General features: G+C 44.3%; 1 protein-coding gene across 2 annotated transcripts in view; it reads left to right on the top strand.

Annotated features, from left to right (window-relative positions):
* GPLD1 (glycosylphosphatidylinositol specific phospholipase D1) overlaps positions 1–26,897 on the top strand; it is a 655,729-nt gene that overhangs the window by 110,639 nt on the left and 518,193 nt on the right. For both annotated transcript variants that reach the window (XM_086965460.1, XM_086965459.1), the window contains exon 4: positions 13,574–13,671. In XM_086965460.1, the coding sequence (XP_086821586.1) occupies positions 13,574–13,671 (98 nt within the window). The remainder of the gene's footprint in view (positions 1–13,573; positions 13,672–26,897) is intronic.

Raw genomic sequence — 26,897 nt, 5'->3', positions numbered from 1 at the left:
TCCTTTTTGGACAAATTCCCATATTTCATGGTAGATTGAAACGGTAAACGTAAGATCTCCTGTTTAATCAGATTTTCAAAAGAGTCAATGATCTTGTGGCTTTGAGGTGCCAAAAACGTACTGTGAGGGCGAAGTCCTCTGAGCATATCTTCTTCCAACAAAGGTGTGGGGCAGATGTTCTGAAAGTAATGTCTCAGACGGATGTTCCGTACTAACTTGAAAGCAATGACTTCAAGTTCCAACGTGTTGGTACGAATGGTAGGCACAAATGATTGTCCCTTTTGTAGGGTGTTGATTTCTTCAGTTGATAAAACCGTGGAGGAGATGTTGAACACAAGATTTTCATCCGGGTTTATCGTCTCCGGTTGGGTTTCTTTACTTTTGTTGTTGGTGGAGTTTTTTCGGTTTCCTCAGCGGGTTTTTCCCCCCCGGGTTTTTTTTGTTGGGCTTGGCCCGATTCTAAAAAATGAACCGCAGGATCAGCGGATGTGCTTGGTGTTTCTGCTTCGGTGTTAGGTGTATCACGGGTTGGTCTTTGTCGATTCTCATCTTCGGAAGATGAAGTCTCATTACCGGAGAAAGGATTATAAGCTTTGTTAGAGCGTCGGCGGGCGTACACCTCTGCCCAGGTGAACACCTCGCCGAGCTTATATTCTATGGTGTCTCTCTTGAATTTGCGTAGTTTTCTCTCCTGTGTCTCCTTGGTGTGTTTGTCCATCTGGATGTTCACATCCTCCAACATTTGGGTAAGTTCTTCAGCTGTCATGGCATCGTCCAGCTCTTTTTTTACGCAAGTGATTTCCTGGGATAGTTCTTCCAAAGTCTTAGATAGTTCTTCAACGATCAAAAGGATCAGATCGAGAGAACACTTGTTGAGGATGGAATACCATCGCTCAACAAATTTTGCATTGTTCTTACAAAGTAATGGTTTTAAAGGGACTCGGAGGCCCCGGGGGATCCGTTGAGCCTGATGGTACCGAATCAGGGTACTAGCGTGTAGTTTCTGGTTGGATTATTTTTTTAACAAGTAGAGTAATTGTCTGATGTTACTCTCCATGCTGCGAGTGTTCCCTGTGTAGGTGATGTCATCTTGGATGAGGCCATATATTTTATCTGCATCTTCTAATGTGAAGGCAAATGTACTCGCTTTTTGGTCGGTCATACCAGAAACCGAGTCGAAATTCATTTTCAGAGCGTGCTGAGATCCGGGGACAGAAATCAGAGAGAACTAAAGTGAAGGAGGAGCTCGCACAGCTGAGTTTTTAAAGGTGATCCATTGTGTACATGTGTAGTGTGCTACGAGAGGAAACACTGTCTGACCAAGCAGTGTGAAATCCAAGGAACTCGTACAAAGCTCACTCTATTGAGAGAGAGCACCTCTGTGCACAACAAGAGAGACCCGTAGGTCTAAATCATATGAACGTGAAAAGTTAATGCAGATTAAACGACGATTAGTTCATTGAGTATTCACTGTTTATTCAACAGTTGTTGAAATTGCTGCTTCATAATCAACATCAGATATCGAAAATTAAATTTCCATAAATCATTTTGAAGCAGGTCATCACAAATCCCAAAGCATTTCGGGCCACGCCCTTCTTCAGGGGATTACTCTACAAAAAACAATCCAAAAAGCACAATTCAATCATGTATCCCAATGTCATAGCAAGAGAAATAACCTAAAAAAGTGCTCACATACAGGCAGTGCGATTGAAAGAAGGGTGTAGGAGTAAAGGTAAACGCCAATTAGAGGGTGTGCAGGATGGTTAAACAGTGATAATTGTCAAACGTAAAGAAAGGTTAAAAAATAGTCACCCCGTGTGGGAAAAAGAATCACCATGTGTTGATACATATGAAAAAGTGGTAGAAAAGAGTAAAACCGAATTAGCAGTAGAAAGATTAGGTCAAGACTAACGAAACCCAAAAAGAGGAAGTTTAAACGAGGAAAGGAGTAGTCCCGAGCGGGTACTTACTTCAAGTCGAGGTTGGAAAACTACGCGGAGTTCCGCGGAGTCAGTGTTAGTCAAGGGAGAAACAGAGCCGAAGTGAAATATAGACGTGTGGGAACAAAGAGATGAAGAGAGGACTAGGAATCGAACATGGAAAGAGGCGTAACCACTCACTAGAAGGGTGAAAGGCAGAAGCCATGTTGGAAAGGAGGGTGTCATATAGAAGACGATATCTAATTAAGGAAAATGTGAATTGACAAGAGTGATGCAGAAAAACAAATCAGAGAGAAAACAATAAAGTATGACAATGCATTACAGGTAGCATAGAAATTCCATGCGATCGTTGAGTCCATGGGGTACCATGGTGGACATAAGGCGGATCCAAAAGTTCTCTCTTTTGAGAAGGGTGTTCTTATTGTTCCCAGTGACTTTGACTTGCTCGAGTATTTGAAATTTCAATTGAGCCACACTGTGTCTGTTTTCAAGAAAATGAGAGGCCACACTGGATTTCAAGCTTTGTGTGCGAATGTTGCTTTTATGTTAACCTTTCTTTACGTTTGACAATTATCACTGTTTTACCATCCTGCACACCCTCTAATTGGCGTTTACCTTTACTCCTACACCCTTCTTTCAATCGCACTGCCTGTATGTGAGCACTTTTTTAGGTTATTTCTCTTGCTATGACATTGGGATACATGATTGAATTGTGCTTTTTGGATTGTTTTTTGTAGAGTAATCCCCTGAAGAAGGGCGTGGCCCGAAATGCATCGGGATTTGTGATAACCTGCTTCAAAATGATTTATGGAAATTTAATTTTGGATATCTTATGTTGATTATGAAGCAGCAATTTCAACAACTGTTAAATAAACAGTGAATACTCAATGAACTAATCGTCGTTTAATCTGCATTAACTTTTCACGTTCATATGAATTAGACCTACGGGTCTCTCTTGTTGTGCACAGAGGTGCTCTCTCTCAATAGAGTGAGCTTTGTACATGTCACAACATGGACAGTCTCAATTGCGTTCTAAAATGCTGCTAGGCTGGACGTTACAAAATCTTCATTCAGGCTATGTGCCTTGGCGTCTAATCAACACCACGTCATTGTTTACTGGATTTAACCTTTTAACAAATCTCTTTGGCAAAAAGGGGAGCAGACTAAACAGAGCTGAGCATAGACAAACTGGAAAAATTACCATTGACTATTTCTGAGAAACCAGCAATAGAATGGATAATACATGGCACCATTACGCTGCCAGTGAAGATTTTCCAGTTTCAATATTGCTTGAAACACATACCAGCAGGTCTGTATGAAAGGTTGGGTAAAGAATACATGAAGTCAACCTGGGATTTACTATACACACACAAATGTTGGAGTGGGGGAAAAGAAGTATTTCTCAGTGGTACACAATGTAACAGCGCACTAAGTGGTGCACTTTTATGTCAGGGTATTAATTTACATGGAGCCTGTGATGTATTTTCGACCAACTTATACTGGCACCTGTAAGGTTCTCCGCAGCAGTGATAGATCCAATTTTTAGGCAGCTTTCCAATGGGAGCTACATAATGTTGAATGATCACAGCTGTTGTGGAATTGCTTATCTCGTAAGTGTGTCATCCAGGGTCACTTGTTGTATGCAAGTATTGTTTCCTAAAGCTAAGACACTCAGGGAGTCGCCGTTGTGGCCTTCACTGAACATCTCTTCTATTCGAATTGATACTTTAAGCAGAATGAAAGCCATTCTTTTACAAAAAAACTGTGCCACTGACCTCGTCCAAAGAGACGTATGATCTGCAAGTTGCAAGGACTTCTGCGGAGATACATGCCTTATTATCGACAAACTGCCCCATACATTTCGCAAAAATGTTAGGTCGTATCTTAAACATGTCTGATACCAGTGGTATTGTCATGTATTTAAGACGATTTTTTCTGTTAGCACCCTTTGAAGCAGTCCTGAGCATATTTCCAAACTTCGTGCACTCGGTGTTTGGCGGACTGCCTCTCGTTTTGGGACTCGCAGCAGGAATTTTATTTTTGCTACTTTTGCTTCGATATGGCAAGCCAATCCACCAACGACGCCCAGATTACCATTGGGAACACTCTCCTGGCAATAAAGTGTCGTGAGTGCGTAATTCACATTTTTGGCTTTGCTCGTTTATGAGATCTAAATACCACATGGTTTCTTTCATTCAGACCAATCTGGCAAGATTGCATCTTACCTGTTATATGATGCCTGCTATGTGGAGAAGAATGCATGCAAGACATCTGTCTTACACTTCCATCAGCACTGCCAACGGATGTTGACACTTTGCTTGGTTGTGTAACGGCTCATGCATTGTGTTGTCCCCAACGGCTACCTATCCTGATGACGGCATTAATGGAGGTCTCACCAGCACAACCAGCTGATGGTGAGATACATGGACTGACAGGTACACAGATGCTATCTACTGCGAACATTGCTAATGCGACTGACACTGACGGCGATGCTTCTCATCTGTATACAATTGATCTGCTTAATGAGGTAGTCCAACTTTCACCTACAGTAGTAGACAAATTCTTTTCAAAAAGATTTGATGTTTTCTCCCAACAGCGAGAGTGACTTTTGAAGTTAGCACACAGCGTTCTGATTAACTCTGAATTCGACCTTCACTTTTAAAAACAAAACTTCTAACTTTAGAACTCTATTTTTCTTTGAATTAACTTTTTCCAAATTGTAAATTTTTGGGGGGCACAAAGTAATCTGCTTAAAGTAGAACTATTCTTAGAGAACAAGAATTATTTGAACACTTCCAAAAGACTATATTTGACCTTGTCCACAACCTAAAGTTTTTATATATTCTGTCATGGAATGGTCTCGACCTCTTTTCTGTTTTTCAGAGCCATTTCATAATTGTTTTTCATGACTCATTCTGATAAGCATTTTTCAAATGTCACACTACATGCTTTGAATGAAAATAATGTTCTTTCACATGCGTACAGCACAAAATGCTCATTTTTGTGTACAACCATTTCGAATGCATTTTATGTATTTTTGGTGAGATTGTAAACACATGCTTTAGATATGTTTTTGCTTAGTATTTAGTAATATCAAACATAATATAGTGGAGGGGGTGTTGTATAGCGTTTTAGGACCCTAGTGTAATTTTACTGATTCACGCCCTTATACAGGTATAATTCACATTACACTTATATAGGCATAGAAATCATAACCATATTTAGACATAACCCATCCAGTCCAAATACGGCATGGCTACTTCCACTAGTTCCAAAAAGCCACAACAAAATCCTGGAAAACTTGGCTTCAGCAGTCAGGGACATCCCCTTTCTTGAATATTGATGTGTCCTAGAAATCATGGTGTTTTCAAAGAACTACCATTCCCTTGGGGTTCTTTGGTGAAGTTATTATGTCCGACTTTACGTCAAACCAGGCACCTTCAAGGTATAAATATGCCCACACTTGCTCTAGCAAACACACAGTGGTTTTGGGCAGTTCGACTATCTACGTGCCCGACGCATCTCGCTACAGCAAGTGCCGAAGGAAGCCGACCCTTCAGCTGACGCACTGACAGAGAGGCTGCCTTTCTCTCGCTAAAAATCCAGCTCCAGGGTTTCCAAGCTCCCCTTGCGGGGTGCTGGGAAATCGAGTCCCGAGAAAGAGATACCAGACCTCCTTCATTCTAAACCAAGGTAGGGAGCTGATTAGACCCTAAGAGAAATCTTGGATAGATTATTGGCAAAAAAACTAAACCCATACTTACTTCTTCCATCGTACTAGACTTAGGTTAGGTACATCGGGGTAGGCTCATTTTAGAAGCACCAGTTGAGTACTTTTAGTCTTTATTATTTATGTATGTATTTTATGGCTCAGAAACCATACAATGCTTTTACAGTATTGTTTTATAATATTCTTATTGCTGTACGCATTATACTTTACTGCCAGTATTATGATTGTAGCAGTTCATTTCTTTTGCATGAGAAAGAAGACTGTTCAATAAAAACTTTTATTGAAAACGCCTGTCTCTCTATTTCTCTGCACCTCTGATGAAACGAAGCATGCACGATTGACTGAGTGAAATATCTATCTATTGTTTTCACGACTCTGAAGATCAGTTTTATCTTGAGGAAACAAAGTTGTCATGTTTATGCAGTTGTCAAAAACTAATCCCTTCTTGTTTATTCGAGAAAGTTTCTAGTGACCTCTGAGCTAGCTGGCACACACAATTAAGTCTAATATATTCGATAGAGACCTAGTCGACTTAAGCCCTACGTCAAATCTATAGGATATATTATTCCAATGAGCAGAGCCTATATGGAATATAGGAACTACGCTACACCTGGGTGCCCAACAATGACGGTGCCACACACAAAACTTAGTATTACACGTCTTTATTAGACCGCGTGTAACCGCAAACTCAATATTCTAAACCAGCTTTCATTGCATTCTGCTCTAACACTTATGTCACAGTTCTACGGAGTCCATCAGGAACCAAAAGGGTTACATCATTTCAAACTAACAAGACACTACATCTTTCCCTATTTAAAATGAAAAAAATGCAGTGTTTTGAAACATATATATAGGTAGACATATAAAATAAAATCTCTTCAATCAATCTTTTTGGCATTTTAATTGTTCAAACTGATCTTGTCTTTGGAAACTGGGAACTTTTATCACCAAATTCCAAGATCTGCGTTGGCGGTGTACAGGCAACAAGAGCCAGTGATGTTACAGACCCAGTCTATCTTTCAACAGTTAGATCTGATGAACGATTAGTTAAGTGCCTAAAATGAGAAGAGTTTTAGACAATAGACTTCCCTAGGCACTGGGCAGTCACCTGATGTTCCTTGGTAGACACCATTGGAAAAGGTTCTGCATCAAATGTAGCCACAGATTTTCTTCTGCACATCTCTAGTGGGAGCACTTGATCCCCTTTCTTAAAGATGGTGTTCTACACATGTAGTCTTTGGTCAGCATCTGTTTCATCTTTTGTTTGTTAACCAACTCCTTCTTATTATATGCTTTATTATCTTTCTTTCTGTGATTGATCCATTCAGGTAAGTTGGTGTTCATGGCTCTCTGGAACATCAGTGGCGCAGGAATTTCACATATGATCGAGTGGGGTGGTGAACGATAATCTCCCAAGGTAGAATTTAAAACAGGTTTCAAATTGGCCTTTGCAAGAGTAGCATGATGTTCTGCTTTCTTTAGCATACTCATAAAACGCTTAACAAGTCCTTTGGCCTGAGGCCACACAGATGTGCTCTTATGAGGCCTTACATTCAAATGCTCCAAGAAATCTTTACACTCTTGACTGTTGAAAGGTGGTCCATTGTCAGACATCTCTAAGGCTGGAACACCAGTGTCACAAAGATGTAATCTAGTCTTTCAATGGCTTGTTCTTGAGTAGTATATGTAAGATCTTCAATTAGTGAAAATCATGAATATTCGTTCACAATTCCCAGCAAGTGATGTCCATTGTCAAGTTGACCCAAAAAGTCAATGGCTATTCTCTGCCAGGCATTCAGTGGGAGTTCTGACATGTTCAAGTTGTGGTGAGTAGTTTTTGTAGAAAGGCAGCTGTAAAGATAGTAGGCCTTTAATTTCTTTTTAGCTCTGTCATCACAATCAGGAAACCAAACTCGGTCTCAGAGAGCTCATTTTGTGGCAACGATTTCATAATGTCTTTCATGGCCCACTTCAATTTCTGTCACAGACTCTCAGGAATCAGGATTCTCAAACATCGTAGTATACTCCTTCCTGAGTTCCGGACAGATCATCCATGACATTTTTGTTAATCACCATCACAGGTGAACAGTCAAGTATATTGCTTTCATGACTGGTTTATGATTTATCCTTCAACTGTAACATGTCACTATCATGGCTCATGGCAGTGATAATCTGCGCTAACAAAATTGCAGCTGGTTAGTTTGACTTTACAATGAAGTTAATATAGGCCTCCGCCGTCCTGGATGGAGTACCGTGACCTTATACAGGCACTCTTGAAATGTAGTTAGCAGAATTCTGATCCTTCCATGGAAAATGCACAATGGTATAACTGTACTCTTGCAACCGTAGTCCCCATCATTTAATGCGAGGAGGCATTTTGGCCCTTGGATTCCTAAATGTAGTCAGTAAAGCTTGATGATCAGTTACCAGTGTGAAATATTTTCCACACAAGAATACATGGAAATGTTCACATGCCCATCCCACAGCTAAGCTTTCCTTTTCAGGTTGAGAGCAAGCATGTTCTGTTTAAGGCAAACTTCTACTTTCATTTGCCACACTATGCCTTCAAGCATTCTGGTGCCCGCTGTGCTGTGCAAAGATAGTGCCTAACCTGATTGGGCTAGCATCAACAACAAACTCTGTATGAAGCTTTGGATTGAAGTATGTCATTTCAGTAGCATTCTCCATGGCTTGTGTAATTCTTTTAAAGCTTTTCTCACATTCATGTGACTAATGAAATGAAACATTATTTTTTGTTAAGTCTCACAGCAAATCATTATGTGCTAAAATTGTGAATGTATCAGGAACAATAACTGACGACATCAAGAAATGAGCGCACCATAGAAACATCTTGTGGGGGATCTGTATTGGAAAGCACTTGTACTTTACCAGCATCTGGTGTCAAAACGTGGTCTATCATGTCAGCAAAGTGTGGACCTGAATGTCATTCTCATTCAATTGCTGTGATTGCTTGATGCATGTCAACACATATGCATACAGCTCCTACCCTGTCCATTTTAGGCACTACTTCTATGAAAGACACACCTGGCTTTGGACCAGTTGAACGCTCAGTAATATCATGCTTAAGTAGCGCTTCAAGTTCTTTTTTAACGGCTTGTTGCAAATGAAATGCAATTTGTCTATGACTCTGAGCAAAATAACGGATGTCCTTAATAATATGTAACTTTAATTTCATAATCTTAAGCTTTCTCAAGCCGTACAATAACGAAGGGAACAGACTTACTATTTTGTGGTGAGAATTCATGTTGTAATTCACAGAAATCAGTACCATATCAAAAGCTGTGCTGAAACTGATTAGACAGGCACTTGACGCCGGGCCTTGAAGCACATGGATGGGTGCTTGCACTTTCGTTTAGTTGTGTTTCATTATCTCAACAAATGAACCTTGACTTTTTAAGGGCGTTGATTCAGCCAAGGTATACACTTTGTTTTTCGATGGCGTAAGTTGCGACAATGGATTTAAGTAATTATATTTCTCCTCAGGCTTAATGTTTATTGATGCACCACTGTCAATAATAAAAGGTATTAAACAACGATTTTCTTTCAGTTTAATCTTTAGACAATGTTTGAATGAGTTTGGTGCTTTGGCATGTCAATTTTTCTTTGTCTGACATTTCCCTTCACAGTCAGTCAAACCAACATGGGCACGCTTTCTGAGGTAAACATCAACATGGCACAATCATTTCCATCACTTTCACTTGATACTGCTATAGATCAGCTGTTTGACAACAATTTAGATGGCGATTAACTTTGTTCAGTGTCGATTTGTCGTAACTCATGTCACTGCTCGACCTTGTGAGTGTGCATCGAACGTTGCTTCTGGAATGTTTTGGCTGTCATTTTCTCATTGCACTGTGATGCACTTACATTTTCCTTCGCTTTGCAAACCATCACAAAACAGTTCTTCTTCCCATAGCCTTTAAATATATGTCCAAGAGCAGGACCTTTACCATCTTGTTGAAATGAAAATCTTCATCTAAAACACAACTTTTTTTCACTTGTGGACTTCACTTTGTGTCCATCAGTCTTTTGTTTTGGCTTACTTTTCACACTCATGATGTATTTGTTGTCAGCACCTAAGTCAGCAGCTTGTCTATCAGCACGCTCTTCAACCCTAGGAGCCATTAACACTTGCTCCAGACTAAGAATTTCTCTCAGCATTTGTTGTCTGAATGAATCTAACAAGCATTTGTCAATAACTCTCAGACGCATAGCCTCTTCATCATGAAATTAATTGAACTTACAAAGTTTGATAAGTGTGTCGAGTCTATCCACAAATTCAACAATGGTTTCACCAGCTTCCTGGCATTCTTGGTTGAATATGTATCTTCCGGAATCAACATCTCCATTGGATTAAACTTGAGAATCAACACTTTAACCTGATCATGTGAGGTCTTCATCAGTTTGCAGCATTTGTGTTAGAATTTCTTTTACACCATCAGCAACAAGATTTTTGAGATACTTGATAATCTTTTTGTTATCAAGTGCCTCAATGAAATGATCAAATTCCTCTATCCAAGCTGTCCATCTATTGCCAATATTTTGCTTTTTTAGCAGTATCAAACAGTGGTGGTTTCAGGAAAGCGGCAGCATTGTAGCCATTTCTGGGAATGGTGGATATTAATGGTGGAGCTCTCTTCGGCTCCTCTGCTGTTCATCTTGAGACTGTTCATGGGAGCCATCTCTAAGGCCCTGAGATATGCTGCCTCTGGACCATCCTTGAGGGCCTCAGTTTTCAGTCTTGTAGTCTTCCAAAGCTCCACAGATATCTTCAGTAGCTTCAAATTGTCACAAGCTTGGTAAACACAACCACTGTGCTTTGCCTGGGTTGCGGCGCCTGGTGCTGATGTCATGCCAGCGCACTTTACTCAGGTTCTGGTGAGTAAATAACTGTTTTATTCTTTGGCGTCTCTTTGCGTGCACTTTGTCTTCACCACTTTCTAATTGCAATGCTATCTTGCTAGATTTGTGATTGTGAATCACTGCTCTTTGAAAACCTGGTTGTATCTGCCTTGAGGGTTGACGCTCCAGATTATGTATGACTGTATATTGAGTAGCAGCATGTTACCTTTATGTACGGTCTGACCAGAAGGTTCTCAGTAATTGATAAGAAGATTTCTTTCCAATGCTTTAGTTGTATTCAACTTCTTTACAGCGACTGGAGTTGCAATTTAACTCCATATGCTCTAAGCATTCTTCAACTGCAACACATGTGGCATGCACAAGCAGCTTCCTTGGACCATGGCAAACTCTGTGGTAGAGCAGTGTCGGTCTTCGTGCTACATATCCTCTAATTCGTTGCCAGTTGTAGCGTCCTCTCCAGCCTAGGTACTCGCAAATGACTATGCCCCACATGGAGCTTAGTATTACATGTCTTTATGCGTCTGTGTGTAACTACAAACTCAACATGCTATACCAGTTTCATTGCATTCTGCTCTAACACTTACGTCACAGTTCTACAGAGTCCATCAGAAGCCAAAAGCGTTCCATCATTTATAACTCGCAAGACACTGCAGTGGTGGATATGCACTGGCCAATCTCTTCTGGGCAACAAGGCAGCCTACCAGCCTAACTTCTTGTGAGCGACAGGGCTTAGCACAGGGTGTGCTTTTCTGTGCACTACATCTAAGTACAAACTGTGCTCCTTCTGGGCACTAAGGCTAATAGCAGGCCATGCTTATTCTGGGTTCTATGGCTTAATATAGGCTGTGCTGGACACAGATCAGAGCCTTTACTAGGCTTCGATAACCTTCATGTTGAGTCATATGGTTCTCACATGTTACTGCTGCTGGAGAGACTGTAACTTGCCAGCATTAGGGTATACATTTCTGTTTCTTTGCCCTTCTCTGCTGCTGGAAGTCCCACCAGCCCAGGCCGCCCTGCACCTCAGTGTTCCTGAACAGTAACTCCTCCTGAAAGTTCTGATTGCTCCTTACATCTCTCAGCAAGCAAGCTTCTGGGTGTGTCTGGTCAGGTATACCGCTCTGCCAGGAAGAGGTAGGCTCAGCTGATATCCCTCAACTCTGGAAAGCTGGCTATTAGGCAGACATCAGCTCGGGTTGCACAGCAGTCCTCTGTGTACTCTGCCATGCACTCCTTTCCTTGGGTATAGAGAACTTTAACTGGAACAACATGTAGGGTAGCGGGGTACCATTTGCATATAGTAATAGCAGACAGGAAATGTGTATCCATATTCAGAACCAGTTTAACCTGCTTCTCCTTTTCAGTGTCCTCTCCAGGCTACTCTTTAGGCACAGTTTTTTCTTCAGCTTGTGGCACCCATAACAAAGAAACAAAGAGAAGTGCGCTTTCTGCACCTAACCTTCATGAGTCAAAATCAAAGTGTAATAAGGGAAAGACAAAAGGCTAGGGTTCACCTAAGGGGTACCCTTCTCCTTGTACAGCAGAGGCTTTACTCCCACCCTTTACCCCATCATCCACCAAATGTCAGTCCTTCAGGATGAAGAATCAGCAGCCCCACTATCAGCAAAAAACCTGTTTGAATTTATTTCCCCTTCTCTCCTCCCTTCAGTGTCTAGTTCTCCTCCCTATAGCTTGACTGATGTCAGCAACGCTCTCCCATTGTCTGCGAAAACAGAGCTATCCAAAATGGATCCCTCAGGGTTTTATTACTCTGATTCTCACACACACACTCCATGCACATACCACACAGGCTATATACACACAAACATGTAAAACATACACTTGGGTTGTTAGCTCTAGAAGTTGGGGAAGCACATAGAAGCAGAACTTTACACAAATGGGCGAGTAGGCCTTCACTATAGTGACACAGATAAAGTCTTGAAGCAAGTATGGGTTTACAAAACACAGTTCACTGCCACCACCATTCTATATGCTTAACCCATACCATGGACAGTAGTCCACTGTGTGTCAATGAGAGTGTGCCTGGTGCGCCCCTCAAAGTCACAGGAAATGACCTCACTCTTGTCATGAGATAGGCCTAGGGCTCTGAGCACATGGTAGATTAAGTTGGCTTTGGGGCCAAAATATAAAATCAGGGTACCAGATACACGCAGCGAAGCCCTCAGGGCCAGGAAACTTGACTGTACACCATGCAAGAGACATTCAGTGACAATCCAGCTTCCTGTCAATACTTTTTAATGCTTCCTTCTCCCTGCTCCCATCTCAGGCTGCAGAAGTGATAGCAGCCAGGTCAGATGTTTGGAATCCATTTACCAGCGATTCAAACCAGTCAGATGTCAGTCCATTCCGCCCTTGAGCCTCTAAGATTCTTGTATCATCCCTTAAAGCGTAATTGCCAAGCCAGGGCTATAGCTGCCTTTGCTTGCTCTCTGTATCCCTCTTCGGAAATGCTTGTATATAACGTACTCCTGAGGCTTTCTCTCTGGCCCCAACTACGCTGGTGTTCACCCAATCAGTTCTCTGTGGCTCCTCCACTCAGTACACATAGAGCATGTTCCTATTGCCAGCAGCGCTATGCTCCTGCAGTACTGCTCAAACATGAGACCAGCCTCCAAAAACATTAAGGTCCTGAATAAAAGTTGCGCGTACTGGTGAGGCAGTAAATTTGAATGCAAAATTTAGACAAATTTGCATCACGAAGAAGTCCCAACTCATCAAATGATATTAGAATGTAATTTGGGGTGGTTATTTCTATGACTGACATGTCCAGCTTTCTGAGTGCGTCACTGTTACTCATTTCTGCTATACTAATGCACCCTTGAAATTATAACTTGGAAACCCAATGAAGTCTTTGCATCTCTACTATCACGGCCGCCATGTTACTTTAAGTTGTGACTGGGAAATTGATTGCAGCCGGAAGGAATGTGTTTTACTTGGGGCATCTCTCAATTTGCTGCCTTTGAAAAAAAAACAATGCTCCTTGTTTTTTTATCTCCAGGGCGCTATCATGATGTTTCCGAAGACACTCACTGGGCACCTTTCCTGACCACCAGCATCAGTTACATCAGATCAAACTACCCCCAGCCATGGAAGGAGGTATGATAGGATGCGGTCAAATTATACAAACATTTTACAAGAGCCAAGGATTTAATATTCGGTGACCTAACCTGTAGATTACTCTTTTATACAATATGTAGTGGAAAGAAGTTGTACACATGGGAGATCATTCAAACCCTGGCGGGCTGACCTGCAGTGTCAGCTGATTTTTTTCTCAAGTGTGGCTCCTTTGTTGGAGCTATTTAATCAAAAACATTAAAAATGGAGGTCAGTCTACCATGCCATGTGGGCATGGTGGACTGGCCTTCACTTTTTGAAATCTTCTGATAGACTACAGAAGGAGGGGGTCTCTTCCTGGAAAAAGGAAATGCACCCTGGGTGTTGCCTTAGAGTGCATGGTGGACATTCTAGTATTTGTACTGCCCACATCTGCCAAGGTGATCCCAGACAGAAAAAACATGGCAGAGATGGCATCGGAAGTAAAGCCCAAAATAGGGTGGCGCTTCTGGCTCCATGTCTACCAGTGGGCTACCCACAGTAAGGGTTTTCCTGATGGTGGAATTGTCATCAGAAAGACTGTCATCCTTGACCAATGATTGAAGCAGGGGATGCATGAATGGATTACCAGAACAATTTTAGGTGGCTGTCTCGTGACCGCTCATATGTAAACGAGGCTTTCAGTCTTATTTCCCTATATAAATTACTGTGAATAGACTATTTTTATAGATGTTTTTCTTCAGATTATACTGAAGAAAAGTAGAGCCTAAACTTTCATCCCTGAGAGATGGGGAATTGATAGATATTACACATATGTTTCCCTAGGCAATACAACAAGAGAATTCATTCACTGGATACACTTTATAGGACTATAAAAGATATCAAATAACGAAATTATATTTAGGTTCAATAAGGAATATCAGTAGATAATTAGTATGGACTTTACAAAGACTACGCTTCCACAGGACATTATGCTCAAAATACATAGCTAGTGACTAGATAAAGCTGCACAATTTATTTTTCTCTTGGCTTTATTGATTGTAAAAGGCCTGTAGCAATATTTTAACATTTCAATTCACAAAATAACAAGCATTTACAATGCAATGGTCACGGCAATATTATAGGTAGAGCTATTGGCATTGCTTATTATTATTATTATTATTTTTTATCCCTAAGTAAATGTTATTGTCATTTCTATTGTCAATAGCTTAAGTGTTTGCATATGTGTTACATATTGCATTAGACATATTGCATTAGCAGAGAGAGAGTGTGAGGTAGCGAGATAGAGAAATATTGAAATAGAGAGTGAGTGATGTAGTGAGAGAGTAAGGTAGATAGAGAGTGAGGTAGTGATGGAGAGTGATGGTGTGAGGTAGTGAAATAGAGAAAGATTGATGTATTGAAAGAGAGAGTGAAGTAGTGAGTGTTAGTGATGTTGTGAGGTATTAAGATAGAAACAGAGTGATGTAGTGAGATAGTGAGGTAGTGAAAGAGAGAGTGTAAGTGACTTAGTGTATTTGAGAGTGAGGTAGTGAGATAGAGTGAATTAGTAATTTAGAAAGAGAGAGTGAAGTTGTGAGGTAGTGAGAGAGTGATGTAGTTATTTTTTGAGAGTGTGTGGTGACATAGTGAGGTAGTGAGAGTGAGATCGAAATAGATAGAGTGATGTAGTGATAGAGAGGTAGTGAGATAGAGAGAGAGTGAATTTTGAGTAGTGTGTTAGAGTGAGAGATAGTTACTGTTGTAGTGATATTGTGTTGCTGTGAGAAAGAGAGAGTTGAGTAGTGAGTTAGAGAGTTAGTGAGAGATAGTGAGGTAGTGAGAGATAGTGAGGTAGTGAGAGATAGAGATGTAGTGAGAGTGTTAGTGAGAGAGTTAGGGAGAGAGAGAGTGACGTAGTGAGAGGTGTGGGGGAAGAGAGTGGTGTGGGGGAAGAGAGTGGTGTACCCCAGTACTATGTATGCAACTTGTATAATCAGGCCTTTTTCTACAATTGGGTAGTGGGGGTGTGAGGAGCACACCAGGTTTTGTCTGAATTATCTAGCTAGATAATTCAGACAAAACCTGGTGTGCTCCTCACACCCCCACTACCCAGTTTCATATCTAGTCAAAACGGTGGGGTAGCACCCAAAAGATAAAAATGCAGTTCGACAACATCACAGCAATCACTGACAACAGGGCCAGCACTATGGCATATACATCAGAACAGGCGGATCAGATATATTCACTGATACAGAAGGTTCGAACAATGGATGCCCATGGGGGTTCAATCAGTCAACAAATAAGATAACCTGAGTATCTGACTCGACGTCAATTAAATTAGAAAATGCATGCATCTACATTGGTGCAATATCACAAAGCTAAGCGGATCCCGAGGGGTTTGAGACTGTCGATCAAACCAATGTTGTTTCGCTTTAACTTAAATGCTAAATTCATGGAGAAATGGTACAATATCTTAAATAAATGTTCGCTAGATCTCATCCTCCTGATTATTGAAGAGCTATCAAAAACAATACGCGAACTAGAAGAGGAAATCTTAACGTTAAAATCAGAACTTGAGTCTAGAATGGCAGTCGACACATGGCAGATGAGCATAGACGGATTAACCCAAAAATTGGAAAAATATATTAAAGAACTCCAGGAAGGTAAACTGTGTAAATATAAACGTGACACTATCGACTACAAGTTGAACGAGGTGTATACCTGGGCGGAGATCTATGCCCGGCGACAATATCACCCAAAGAAAGCACAGACAACCACTCATTCCTCAGAAGAGAGTCTGGTAAGTGATAAGGAAACATCGATCAGCCGGGGACCAGTTAAATTAACAACACCTACTTCTACAGCAACAACCGAAAGCACAGAACATGCAACAACCGTTGGAAATGTGGCTTTCTTGTCTCAGGTACAGAACCTAGGATTACAACCAACGGGCCAAATAGCAGAGGTCGCAGCAAGCGAAAAACCAGGAGAAGAAATGGCCGGAAAATCTCTGCGGAGCGGGAGGACAGTGGTCTGATAATCAACATCTCATCAGTGACACTCACACAACAACAACACAGAGTGCTAAACAAGGGACTTTCATTTGTGCCTACCACCACTGCTAATGAAATGGAACTAGAAGGGGCATTCTATAGGTTTATGAGGACCTTGAGACTTCGACATTATTTCAACAATATAGTGGAACCTTCTGCAGTGGAGAACACCGAACAAAGCACACGCTTCAAACCTAAAAGTGTATACCAACCACCAATTTCACATAAAATGCTCGATACATTCGAAATACTGGTCAAAAAGGACATACAAGGACTAGATTTCTATAAGACAAAACGACCCAATCTAACAAAAATTGAGATGCAGACTCTACAAAATCTAGCTAATAATCAAGCACTACAAGTCCAACCAGCAGATAAAGGAGGAGCCATGGTAGTGATGGATGCGGATTTTTACAGAAAAGTTGAAGATCACTTCTTAGACACAGATACATATCTATTACTGGACATGGACCCAACAGGATTATTAAAACAAATGCTCAAAGATTTGTTGCAAAATGGGCTTGAACAGGAATGGATAGATGAGAAAACAAGCGGCTATCTAACCACCGCTCACCCAAGATGTCCTAAACTGTATATGATTCCTAAGGTCCACAAACATTTGACTAATCCACCATTTAGACCTATCGTCTTGGGATGTGGGTCAATCTTTGACCCCCTCGGACGGTACTTGGACTACTTCCTCCAACAGTTCGTGCAAGGATGGCATTCTTACATAAAGGACACAACTGATTTTTTAACAAAGCTCTCAGACATTGAAAAATATTTTGAAGAAAGGTGGATTCTATGCACATTAGGGCAGTTTCAGTTTCACCCACCCAGGCTGTTCTCCTTCCACCCATCCTTGCTTCATCATTCACCCAGCCATGCACCATACCATATTATTTCCTTCCCAGCCACCTCGGGGACCAAGCAAACACATATCATTCTTCTTTGCCAGTCATCATTACATTTCTAGTCCTTCCACACTTACTTACACCTTTCTTTCGCTTTTCGTTCATCCCATCCATCAAGTTCATCTCAGATCTGATTGGGATTCTTCTCGCAAAAAACTTCACAGCTAAGTCGAAGGAAATTTAGAGGAGGCTACTACCTGGTTTATTTATAATACACCCGTGCAGAAAGCACACTCTGCAGTCTTCAATCTCAATAAGTAAGGAATATATAGCTTACCTCTGCCCGCCACCACCGTGTCATCCCCCACAGATTTGTCCGGCACTTCCACCGCCTCCTCCCCAGAGTTGTCCTCGTCCAATGCCACCACCACCTCCGCGCTGGCCCCGCCTCCAGATGTTCCACCTACAAAGTACATTTAATAATGTTACAATACACCACTTACTACTATATATTATTTGGTCTAGGAGGAAGAAAGAAATGTGAAAAAAACAGTATACAATTTAATAATTTGTGACTGTCTACTCTAAAGTAAAAATGTCCCTTTTTCCAGGGAAGGCTGTTGTCTTGCTGCACTTTTTGGCACAACTGATGAATGCTTGCTTTTTATTTTTAACAAGCACCACTTTTTCTCCTAACAGACAGAAGCTTGACTTCTAAGAACACGAGCAGGATCAAGTTCAAACCAGGTGAGAGCCTGGCTCGACCACAAGAAATGTGTCCAATTAATCATCAGCACTAAGCACTTTTCCATTTTCAGTTAAACGTTTACTTTTATGACAAACTTGATTTTAATAAATGTGTTTACTTTTAATAAAGCTTTTAAACTTAAATAGACTCTGTGGTTTTTGGTCCTCCAGACTAGAGTGGATGAGCTAAAGGTTTTGCAATTTTTGCAAGCATGATTCCGTGCCTCTAACATCATTGGGGAATAATCATCGGTGACTTTGGGAGCTAAATGACTCTGCCACACTATCTAGTCAGTAAGGAGATTGGGGGTTCAACTACAAAGTCTGTTATCACTGAGGTATGTGGAAAGTCTAACAGCACCTATTACAATTGATAAGCTAAGCAATGCATTATTTAGTGTCCATAGTTCTGTTTGTGCAGATTTGTCCCTGCAGCAGTAGTAGAATGGATTGTCCTCCTATCCAAACCAAAAGTAAAGTAGTATCTTATTCAATTTCTTTCTTGGTGGTCATTCACCTTTTTATTGTTGGCAATTGTCAAAGCATAAACATTTAGAAGATTGAAAAGACATTATGGACAATCCCAGAGGACTGCACTCAGTGCATAGAGCTATTGCAGACTAGAATGGGAGTCCAATGGAATTGCCAAATGTGCAATCTTAGTTAGCTACACAGACAGACTAATAAGAATAATCTAGTAATACCACACGGAGTCATAGTCGAGGCAGGATAAGAATTTAGATCCAGTCTACAAGAATATCAAAGACGATTTAGAAAAAATTGAATGAGGAACGCTGGGAAAAAATAAGTACTCTATATTAAAATTAAAACTTACTGGGGCCAGCAAGAGCCCTCGCCTGCCCGATCCTGGCCTGCATCCTCAACAGCACCCTCCTCCTCCTCCTGTGTCTCCTCTTGCCCCTGGGGGAAGCTAATGTACAACATGAAAGAAAGAAAAACAGAAAACATGGATGATATTTGTCAACCAAATCAAACATTTCAAAAGAACTAACAAAATATTTTGGCGAAATAGCGAATAGACAACTATTCCACGGGATATATTATTGACCAATCTCATGTGGTCTACTACGTTATTAGTATTGCTTGATTTGCGGACCGTCGAATTGGAAACTTCTTATGTAACTCACTAAACAAAGTACTAAAAAGGTTTGCCTAGGATTGGCAGGCAGCAGTCCGCAGCACGCGAAGTGGCAGCCAAAGTCCATTGTGATTGCAGATCAGCGACAACACTAAAGTTTCCTACTACATTAACCAGTCATTAAAATACTCAAACTATCAATCCACCACCACTATTTCTTCTTATCGCCATGTGCACAAAGGAAGGACTGGACTTGAGTCTGTAGGGGCTGATTTAGAAGCCCCTTGCGGCTCTTTTGCTCCATTGTTGCGTGACTCTTGTGACGCAGCGGCAGCACAAAAGAGGCGCAATGGTGTGGCTTATATTAACAACGTGACGCATATGGGAGATGCATCATGTTGTAAAGCCCTGCGCCATCAGGGGGCATTCCTGCGCAGGAACACATCCTAAAAGTGGCTGAGGGAAATCTACAAGATTTCAATCACTCACTTTAACGACAATGATGCATGACTCAAACCCTGCGCCTGCTTGAAGCATACTTACGGCTTGACGCAGCATTGGGGAGATAGGGCACCCCAGAGCATTGATGGAGCTGCGCCATCGTTGCGACGCAACTCCAGCAATGCGCCGCCCTTACGGCACAGATGCGTAACGCTTTGGTGACGTTTTTGGCCCATGGTGCGCCGCATTGTAAATACGGCGCACCATGGGTGATAGTGGCGTGGCGCACAATTACTGGAGCATCCCTGCTATTTTGCAGGGATGCGCCGGTAATTAAAAATCTGAACCTTAGTGTGTAGCATTACACAGTTCTTTAAACTACGCTCATACATAATTTCACAGGCCAATGAAATGAACACAAAATCGAAAACAAATAAGCATAGTAGCAACACTACTGAGAAGGAGAGCAGTGCACCTGAAATGCACAGAAGATTTTGAAATATAATTTACCTACAATGTAATAAGCAGCATTATTGCTCTTGGTAAAAAAAAAAAAAAATTGCAATATAATGACACAGCAGGAGAAAACAGAGTAGTAAAGATATAGCTACTACTACTACTCACCAAGCCCGGGGATCTCGAGGCCAAGCAGGTCGAGCAGATCACGTTCACGGGTCAGGACATCCGTCCAGCGGTGGGTGGCCTGGTTGTAGGTGCGCCGGACCCGAGAGTGGTGGTACATGGCCCAGCACACCTTAACCCACCGCTTCCGGCGCTCCCGCATCCCGTACCCGCCTCCGATCTTGCCGCCTGCCATGATGGTCCTGGGGAGGCGGCGCTGAACATAAAAAATGAGTGTGCCCACCACCTCCGGGCTAAATATCTCCCTGGGTACGACCTGCTCCCCCCTCAAACGCCCGCACGGGAGCCGGGCACTGGGTGCGGGACCCTTCCCCTTCTCGGGATGCTTCCCGGCTCCCTTCACCATGGTCTGGGCGGAAAGGAATAAAGAAAATAGAATAGGGAAGAGAAGAAAAGAAAAGAGTTTAAAAAAGTAGTTTAAAATTAACAAAAAGTAGCAGTAAACACAAAAATATAGGGCTAGAAAAATAGAGGGATAGATAATAAGTAAAATAGATAAAAAAAAACTTCAAACAAGCAAAGGATGGCAGAGATTTACAGAGGATACAAGAAGCATGCCCAGAACCATAGCAATGAATGAGAAACAAGATGGCCGCGCCCGTCCACGACCGCGCGGGTAAGTTCACGCGAGACGTTCCTCGCAAACACTCGCGAAATTGTACTGGCGAGCCGCACACTTTGCGAGATTACACTTCGCGCCCGGAAACGGAAATACGTCATGCAAACAAGATGGCCGCGCCCTTGAACGACCGCGAGGGTAACTGCGCGCCTTGCCCTACAAGCGGCTCACGAAAACGCACAAAACCTTGCGAACTAACACGCCGCAAAAAAAAAAGAAATCGCATTTTTGCACGAATTCGTGGCTTCCGAATCCGATCTCGCGCGTGTTTGCGCCCCGCAAATCCCACGAAATTGCAGAAAAACGAGTTTTGCAAAACTGAAAGCACTCGGCAGGTGCAAGAGTTCAAACTCATCATTAGTAACCATTCCCTGTAGTGCTTCCTGACTGGGGCTACTCCAGAGTTCAGTTGCTAGTTGCAACAATTGTATGACCCTGCTCTGACCCTCACAGCAGGCTCATAGAATAGCTAGAAGTAGGCCACAAAGGTCCTGGGAAAAAAAATTGCACTGCAACAGAAAGCAAATTACTGATAAGGAAGCAGGTGCCAGACCTGGAATTTTAAAACAGTGACACATTAATAAACTAACCCCAAATTAATTCATGTCAGTTGAAGCAGGGCAGGTGTGCTTGCTTTTCCCCTCCATAATCTACAGTGATGATGAACCAGAGGGTGGCATTGATGTAACAGAGGGTGGCATGTGTGAAACAGAGGGTGGCAGTGGTGAAACAGAGGGTGCTGTGATGATGAACCAGACGTAGAAACAACATAGTCGCGACCGTTGCGAGCCGACAAGTAAGTTTGCAATTGCGAACTAGTACCAAACCCTCGCGAACTGGCAGAAACCCTTGCGAACACAAAAAAAAGCCGCAAATTCACGAGAATTCGCAGATTTTGCGGATTGCGAGTTCGCAAATTCGCAAAATTCGCGAACGCCAGATTCGCAAAATTCGCCCATACTTAATATTTACAAATAGGTGTTGAGGGGGAAGTGAGAGTTGAAGGTCATGTCAGATGAAAACACCGTGGGGACACCACATTGTGTGATGTACACCTAGTCCAACAGACGTGTGCCAATGCTTGGCATTGTGGGGCAAGATAGTTCGCAGAGTGAATGCCAGGCTCAAGGAAGGGTGAAGTCAGTGGCGGCCCCTCTTTGAGCGGGTGGATGGTGCATTGCCACTGCTCTCAGCTGGATCCAGCCTCGGACGGCCCCTCTGTATTGGAGCTGGAGCGGTGCCAGCTGTGGGGGCAGGTTGTTCTAGGACCACCTCCCTGTCAGTGGCCTCAGGTGATGGTGGCGGTGGTGTTGGTGCCCTGTCCCGCTGGCCACTTGGGGGAGGGGGAGGTGGTGTTGGTGCCCTGTCCCGCTGGCCAATTGGGGAAGGGGGAGGTGGTGGGATAACCACTCCCTCCAAAGAGTTTTTTGCTGCCCCATGAGGTCAACAATTTGTCCCAATCGGGTGTCCACAGACCGCAACAGCTGGCAGGTGTGTAGCGAGTCTTGGTGTGCCCGATCGGCCTGTGCCTGCGACCACTCGTAGGAGGCTTCCACCCTGGCAATGGCATCCAGGGTCTCGGTCCCAGGATGAGCTGGGTGTTGTTCCCGACCTCGCCTTGCACCTGCACTCCTGTTTGTGACCTGTGGCGTCACCTGTGTCCTGCCCCGTCCACTCTCCCTGCTAGCCTGAGATGTCGATGGCCCATCATGTGACGATGGGTCAGGCACAGTGGCACAGGCAGGAGTGGTGGTGGTGGTGGTGGTAGCTGCACAGCTCACAATGGCAGGTGTTGGTGTTGTGACACTGGCCAAGGTGGTGGAGGCAGGGATGTCCTGGGAGTCTGATGGCCCTGGAAGTGTGCTTGGCCCAGCATTGTCCTCTGCACCCGAGGTGTCCATGGATTCTTCTCCAGAGAGTCCTGTCTGGGAGTGGGGCGACTGGTGCTGGCGTTTGCTGGTTTCGCCTGTCAAGTTTCGATCACCTGAGGGACAAGAATTTAACAATCAATGCTGTGGACATGACAGGTTTGTTGTTGTTACATTACACATTACTATGCAATCAGGACATGGTTGTTGGTGTCATCATGTTGGTGTGGTAGACAGTAATGGGCATTATGGTGGTGTGGAGGTGGGGAGGCAATACTTGGATACGTGTGGTTCGGTCCTGCTATTGGATGGTGCCCCTGTGAAGATGGCCACCTACCTGTAGGTTTTAAGGAGGAGATGCACTGGTCAGCAAATGGTGGCCGAACTCCATCTTGCTCTGGAATGGGCCATGGGGGCCTGTTGGGAGTTGTAGTGCTGGAACCCCACCCTCCCTGTAGACATGGGGACCTGTTGGGAGTTGTAGTGCTGGTCTCTCACCCACCCCCACCCTTCCTGTAGACATGGGGGCCTGTTGGGAGTTGTAGTACTGGATCCAAGCACCCACCCATCCCCACCCTCCCTGTAGACATTGGGGCCTGTTGGGAGTTGTAGTGCTGGTCTCTCACCCACCCAGTCCCCCACCTACCACCACCCTCCCTGTAGACATGGGGGCCTGTTGGGAGTTGTAGTGCTGGTCTCTCATCCAAACCCCCACCCTACCTGTAGACATGGGGGCCTGCTGGGAGTTGTAGTGCTGGTCTCTCACCCACCCACCCCCACCCTCCATGTAGACATAGGGGCCTGTTAGGAGTTTCTAGTGCTGGTCTCCCACCCACACCCCACCCTCCCTGTAGACATGGGGGCCTGTTGGGAGTTGTAGTGCTGGTCTCTCACCCCCCAACCCCCACCCACCCCCACCCTCCCTGTAGACATGGGGGCCTGTTGGGAGTTATAGTGCTGGACCCACCCCCAAACCACCCTCCCACCCTCCCTGTAGACACGGGGGCCTATTGGGAGTTGTAGTGCTGGACCCACCCCACCCCCACCCTCCCTGTAGACATGGGGGCCTGTTGGGAGATGTAGTGCTGGTCTCTCTAGCACCCACCCCCCACCCAACCCCACCCTCCCTGTAGACATGGGGGCCTGTTGGGAGTTGTATTGCTGGTCTCTCACCCCCCCATCCCCACCATCCCTGTAGACATGGGGGCCTGTTGGGAGTTGTAGTGCTGGTCTCTCACCCCCCCCCCACCCACCCACAACCTCCCTGTAGACATGGGGGCCTGTTGGGAGTTGTAGTGCTGGTCTCTCAAATTCCCCACCGCCCTACCCACCCACTCCCTCCCTGTAGACAAGGGGGCCTGTTGGGAGTTGTAGTGCTGGGCCCACCCATCCACCAACCCACCCACCCCCACCCTCCCTGTAGACATGGGGGCCTGTTGGGAGTTGTAGTGCTGGACCAACCCCCCCACCCACCCCCACCCTCCCTGTAGACATGGGGGCCTGTTGGGAGTTGTAGTGCTGGTCTCTCACCCCCCACCCACCCCAACCCTCCCTGTAGACATCGGGGCCTGTTGGGAGTTGTAGTGCTGGTCTCTCACCCTCCCAACCCCCACCCACCACCACCCTCCCTGTAGACATGGGGGCCTGTTGGGAGTTGTTGTGCTGGTCTCCCACACCCAACCACCCACCCCCACCCACCCTGTAGACATGGGGGCCTGTTGGGAGTTGTACTGCTGTCTCTCACAATCCAAAACCACCCCCCCCCACCCACCCCCACTCTCCCTGTAGACATGGGGGCCTGTTGGGAGTTGCAGTGCTGGTATTTCACCCACCCACCCCCACCCTCCCTGTAGACATGGGGGCCTGTTGGGAGTTGTAGTGCTGGACCCAGCCACCCACCCCCAACCACCCTGTTGACATGGGGGCCTGTTGGGAGTTGTGATGTTGGTTGCTTTGATAACATGCACGCCTGGGAACATAGGAGGCAACATTTGTGCTTGGTCAAGGTGGGTGCATTTGAGCCCAGGCCTTCACATTTGTGTGACTGTGTGGTCCACATGCATGGATTTGAGCCTGGGAGATGTGTCTTGGCAGTTGTGCAAGGCAGACCATGACAGTGTGATAGTGGTCATTGGTTTTTACTTAACAGCCTCAAGTCCCTCTTCTATTCCTTCCAGGCTCTCAGGGTGCAGCATGCCCAGCCCCTTCTCCTCCCATTCGGCAAATGGTATAGGCTCCGGGGGAGTGCCGCCGCCAGTGTGGTGTGCCCGCTCGTGGTTCTTGTCCCTGATGCCTTTCACCCTTGCCTTGAGGTTGTGCCACCGCCTCTGGATCTCGTGTTTGGTGCGTGGCACGGTCCCTGAAGCATTCACTCTGGTCACTATCCTGTTCCACATGTTGGTTTTGGTTGCCGAGGTGGTCTGCTGGACTAGGTTGCCGAAGAGATGTGGTTCAACACAGATGATTTCATCCATCATGACCTTCAACTCAGTGTCTGTGAACTTGGGGTTTTTCTTGGGTGCCATGGTGTGTGATGTGCAAGGTGTGGGTGGGGTGGGGAGGGGTGTGCAGGTGTGTGGTATGTAGGGATGGTGTTGTGGGGGTTTGTGTGGTGGGTGTGTTGGTGTGCAGGTTGTATGTGTGTTTGTGTGTGACTGCTGTTTGTGCTGTTCTGCCTCCTTCTTCCAGCTGTGCTGTGATGGAAAAGATTGTGGTAATGGGAGGGATTCCTTTTATACTCTGTGTGGTTGTTGTGTCCCAATGGATGTTGCCAGTCAGGTGTTCTATGGGTGTGGTGACTTGGGTGCTCTTGTTTGTGCTGGGGAGGGGTGTCCTTGGGGCGTGTAGTTGTTGAGGGTGGGTGTTTCAGGTGTGTGTGTGTCCTGTTTTGTGTGTTTTCTATTTCCTTCCGTCCGCCATTTTTTAATCGGTTTGACGGCAGGGGTGATGTTCGTTTGGTCCTCCCGCAGTCATACTCCGTTTGTCGATGATTCCGCGGCGGTCGTGGGAGCTGGTGAGTTCCGTTGGGATTGCGGGGTTATCCTAATCGTGCGGCGGACCCTTCACAGGTTGTGCGGCGGTTGGGCCTGTTTCTGCGGTGAATGCTTCCGCGGCGAAGGAACTATCTGTGGTACCGTCCGCTTGCGGCGGTCTTTCATGTGATCCGTCCGCCGCGGTCAGTGTTTAATGTGATCTGTCCGCCGCGGTCGGTGTTTGCTGTCAGTGATATCCTAATCGCTACGGCGGATTATCCGCGGAGCGGTCAGGAGTATTTTTGCCGCGACCATGGTGGACGGAACACGTTTCCGTCCACCATCCTTATCGACCCCTAAGAAAGGGGGATTATCATCAGGACGCATCGATATATGCCTGAGAAGTGCCTGTGTAAGGAAAGACATTAGCGGGGTGGTAGGGGCAGGGGTAGGGGGAGGAGGAGGGGAAAAGCCAAAGGGATAGCTGGGATCGAAACATTGTCGACTTATACATCTTGACTCCAAACAGTTTCATTTGGATTTATGTGGAGCACAAGATGTTTCTCTGTATTGTGACTGTTTTTAATATGCAATTATTGACTGAGTCACTACATATGTAAATGCCTGAGGTTTGGAAATCTGCTGATTTCCAACCTTTTACCCACTGTATTTTTGTATATGGATTTTGGTTTGTGTTTCATATTTGTGCATTGAATAAATATATTGTTTGTCCCCTTGGAGATTTTTGACACAGATCTCAATACATCTCTGTGTAATATTGGTTCTATACTTGTTGGAGTGACTACTGTCTCTTATAATACATTGCTTACCCTTGGTCCCTCTTGGCTTATACGGTTCCCTTGTTTCTCTACAAAGTCAGAGTACATGTTGAATCACTTGCATTTGGAAGACGTTACCAGCTTTTTATTACTGTTCACCCACCTGACAGAGATAATGTTCCCATAGACTTTAATCGAGTCACCCTCTTTTC

The sequence above is a fragment of the Lissotriton vulgaris genome, chromosome 4_1, assembly GCF_964263255.1.
Source record: "Lissotriton vulgaris chromosome 4_1, aLisVul1.2, whole genome shotgun sequence".
Taxonomy (NCBI): Eukaryota; Metazoa; Chordata; class Amphibia; order Caudata; family Salamandridae; genus Lissotriton; species Lissotriton vulgaris.
The sequence above is the reverse complement of the archived record's forward strand: the minus strand, read 5'-3'. Positions and strand labels throughout refer to the sequence as shown.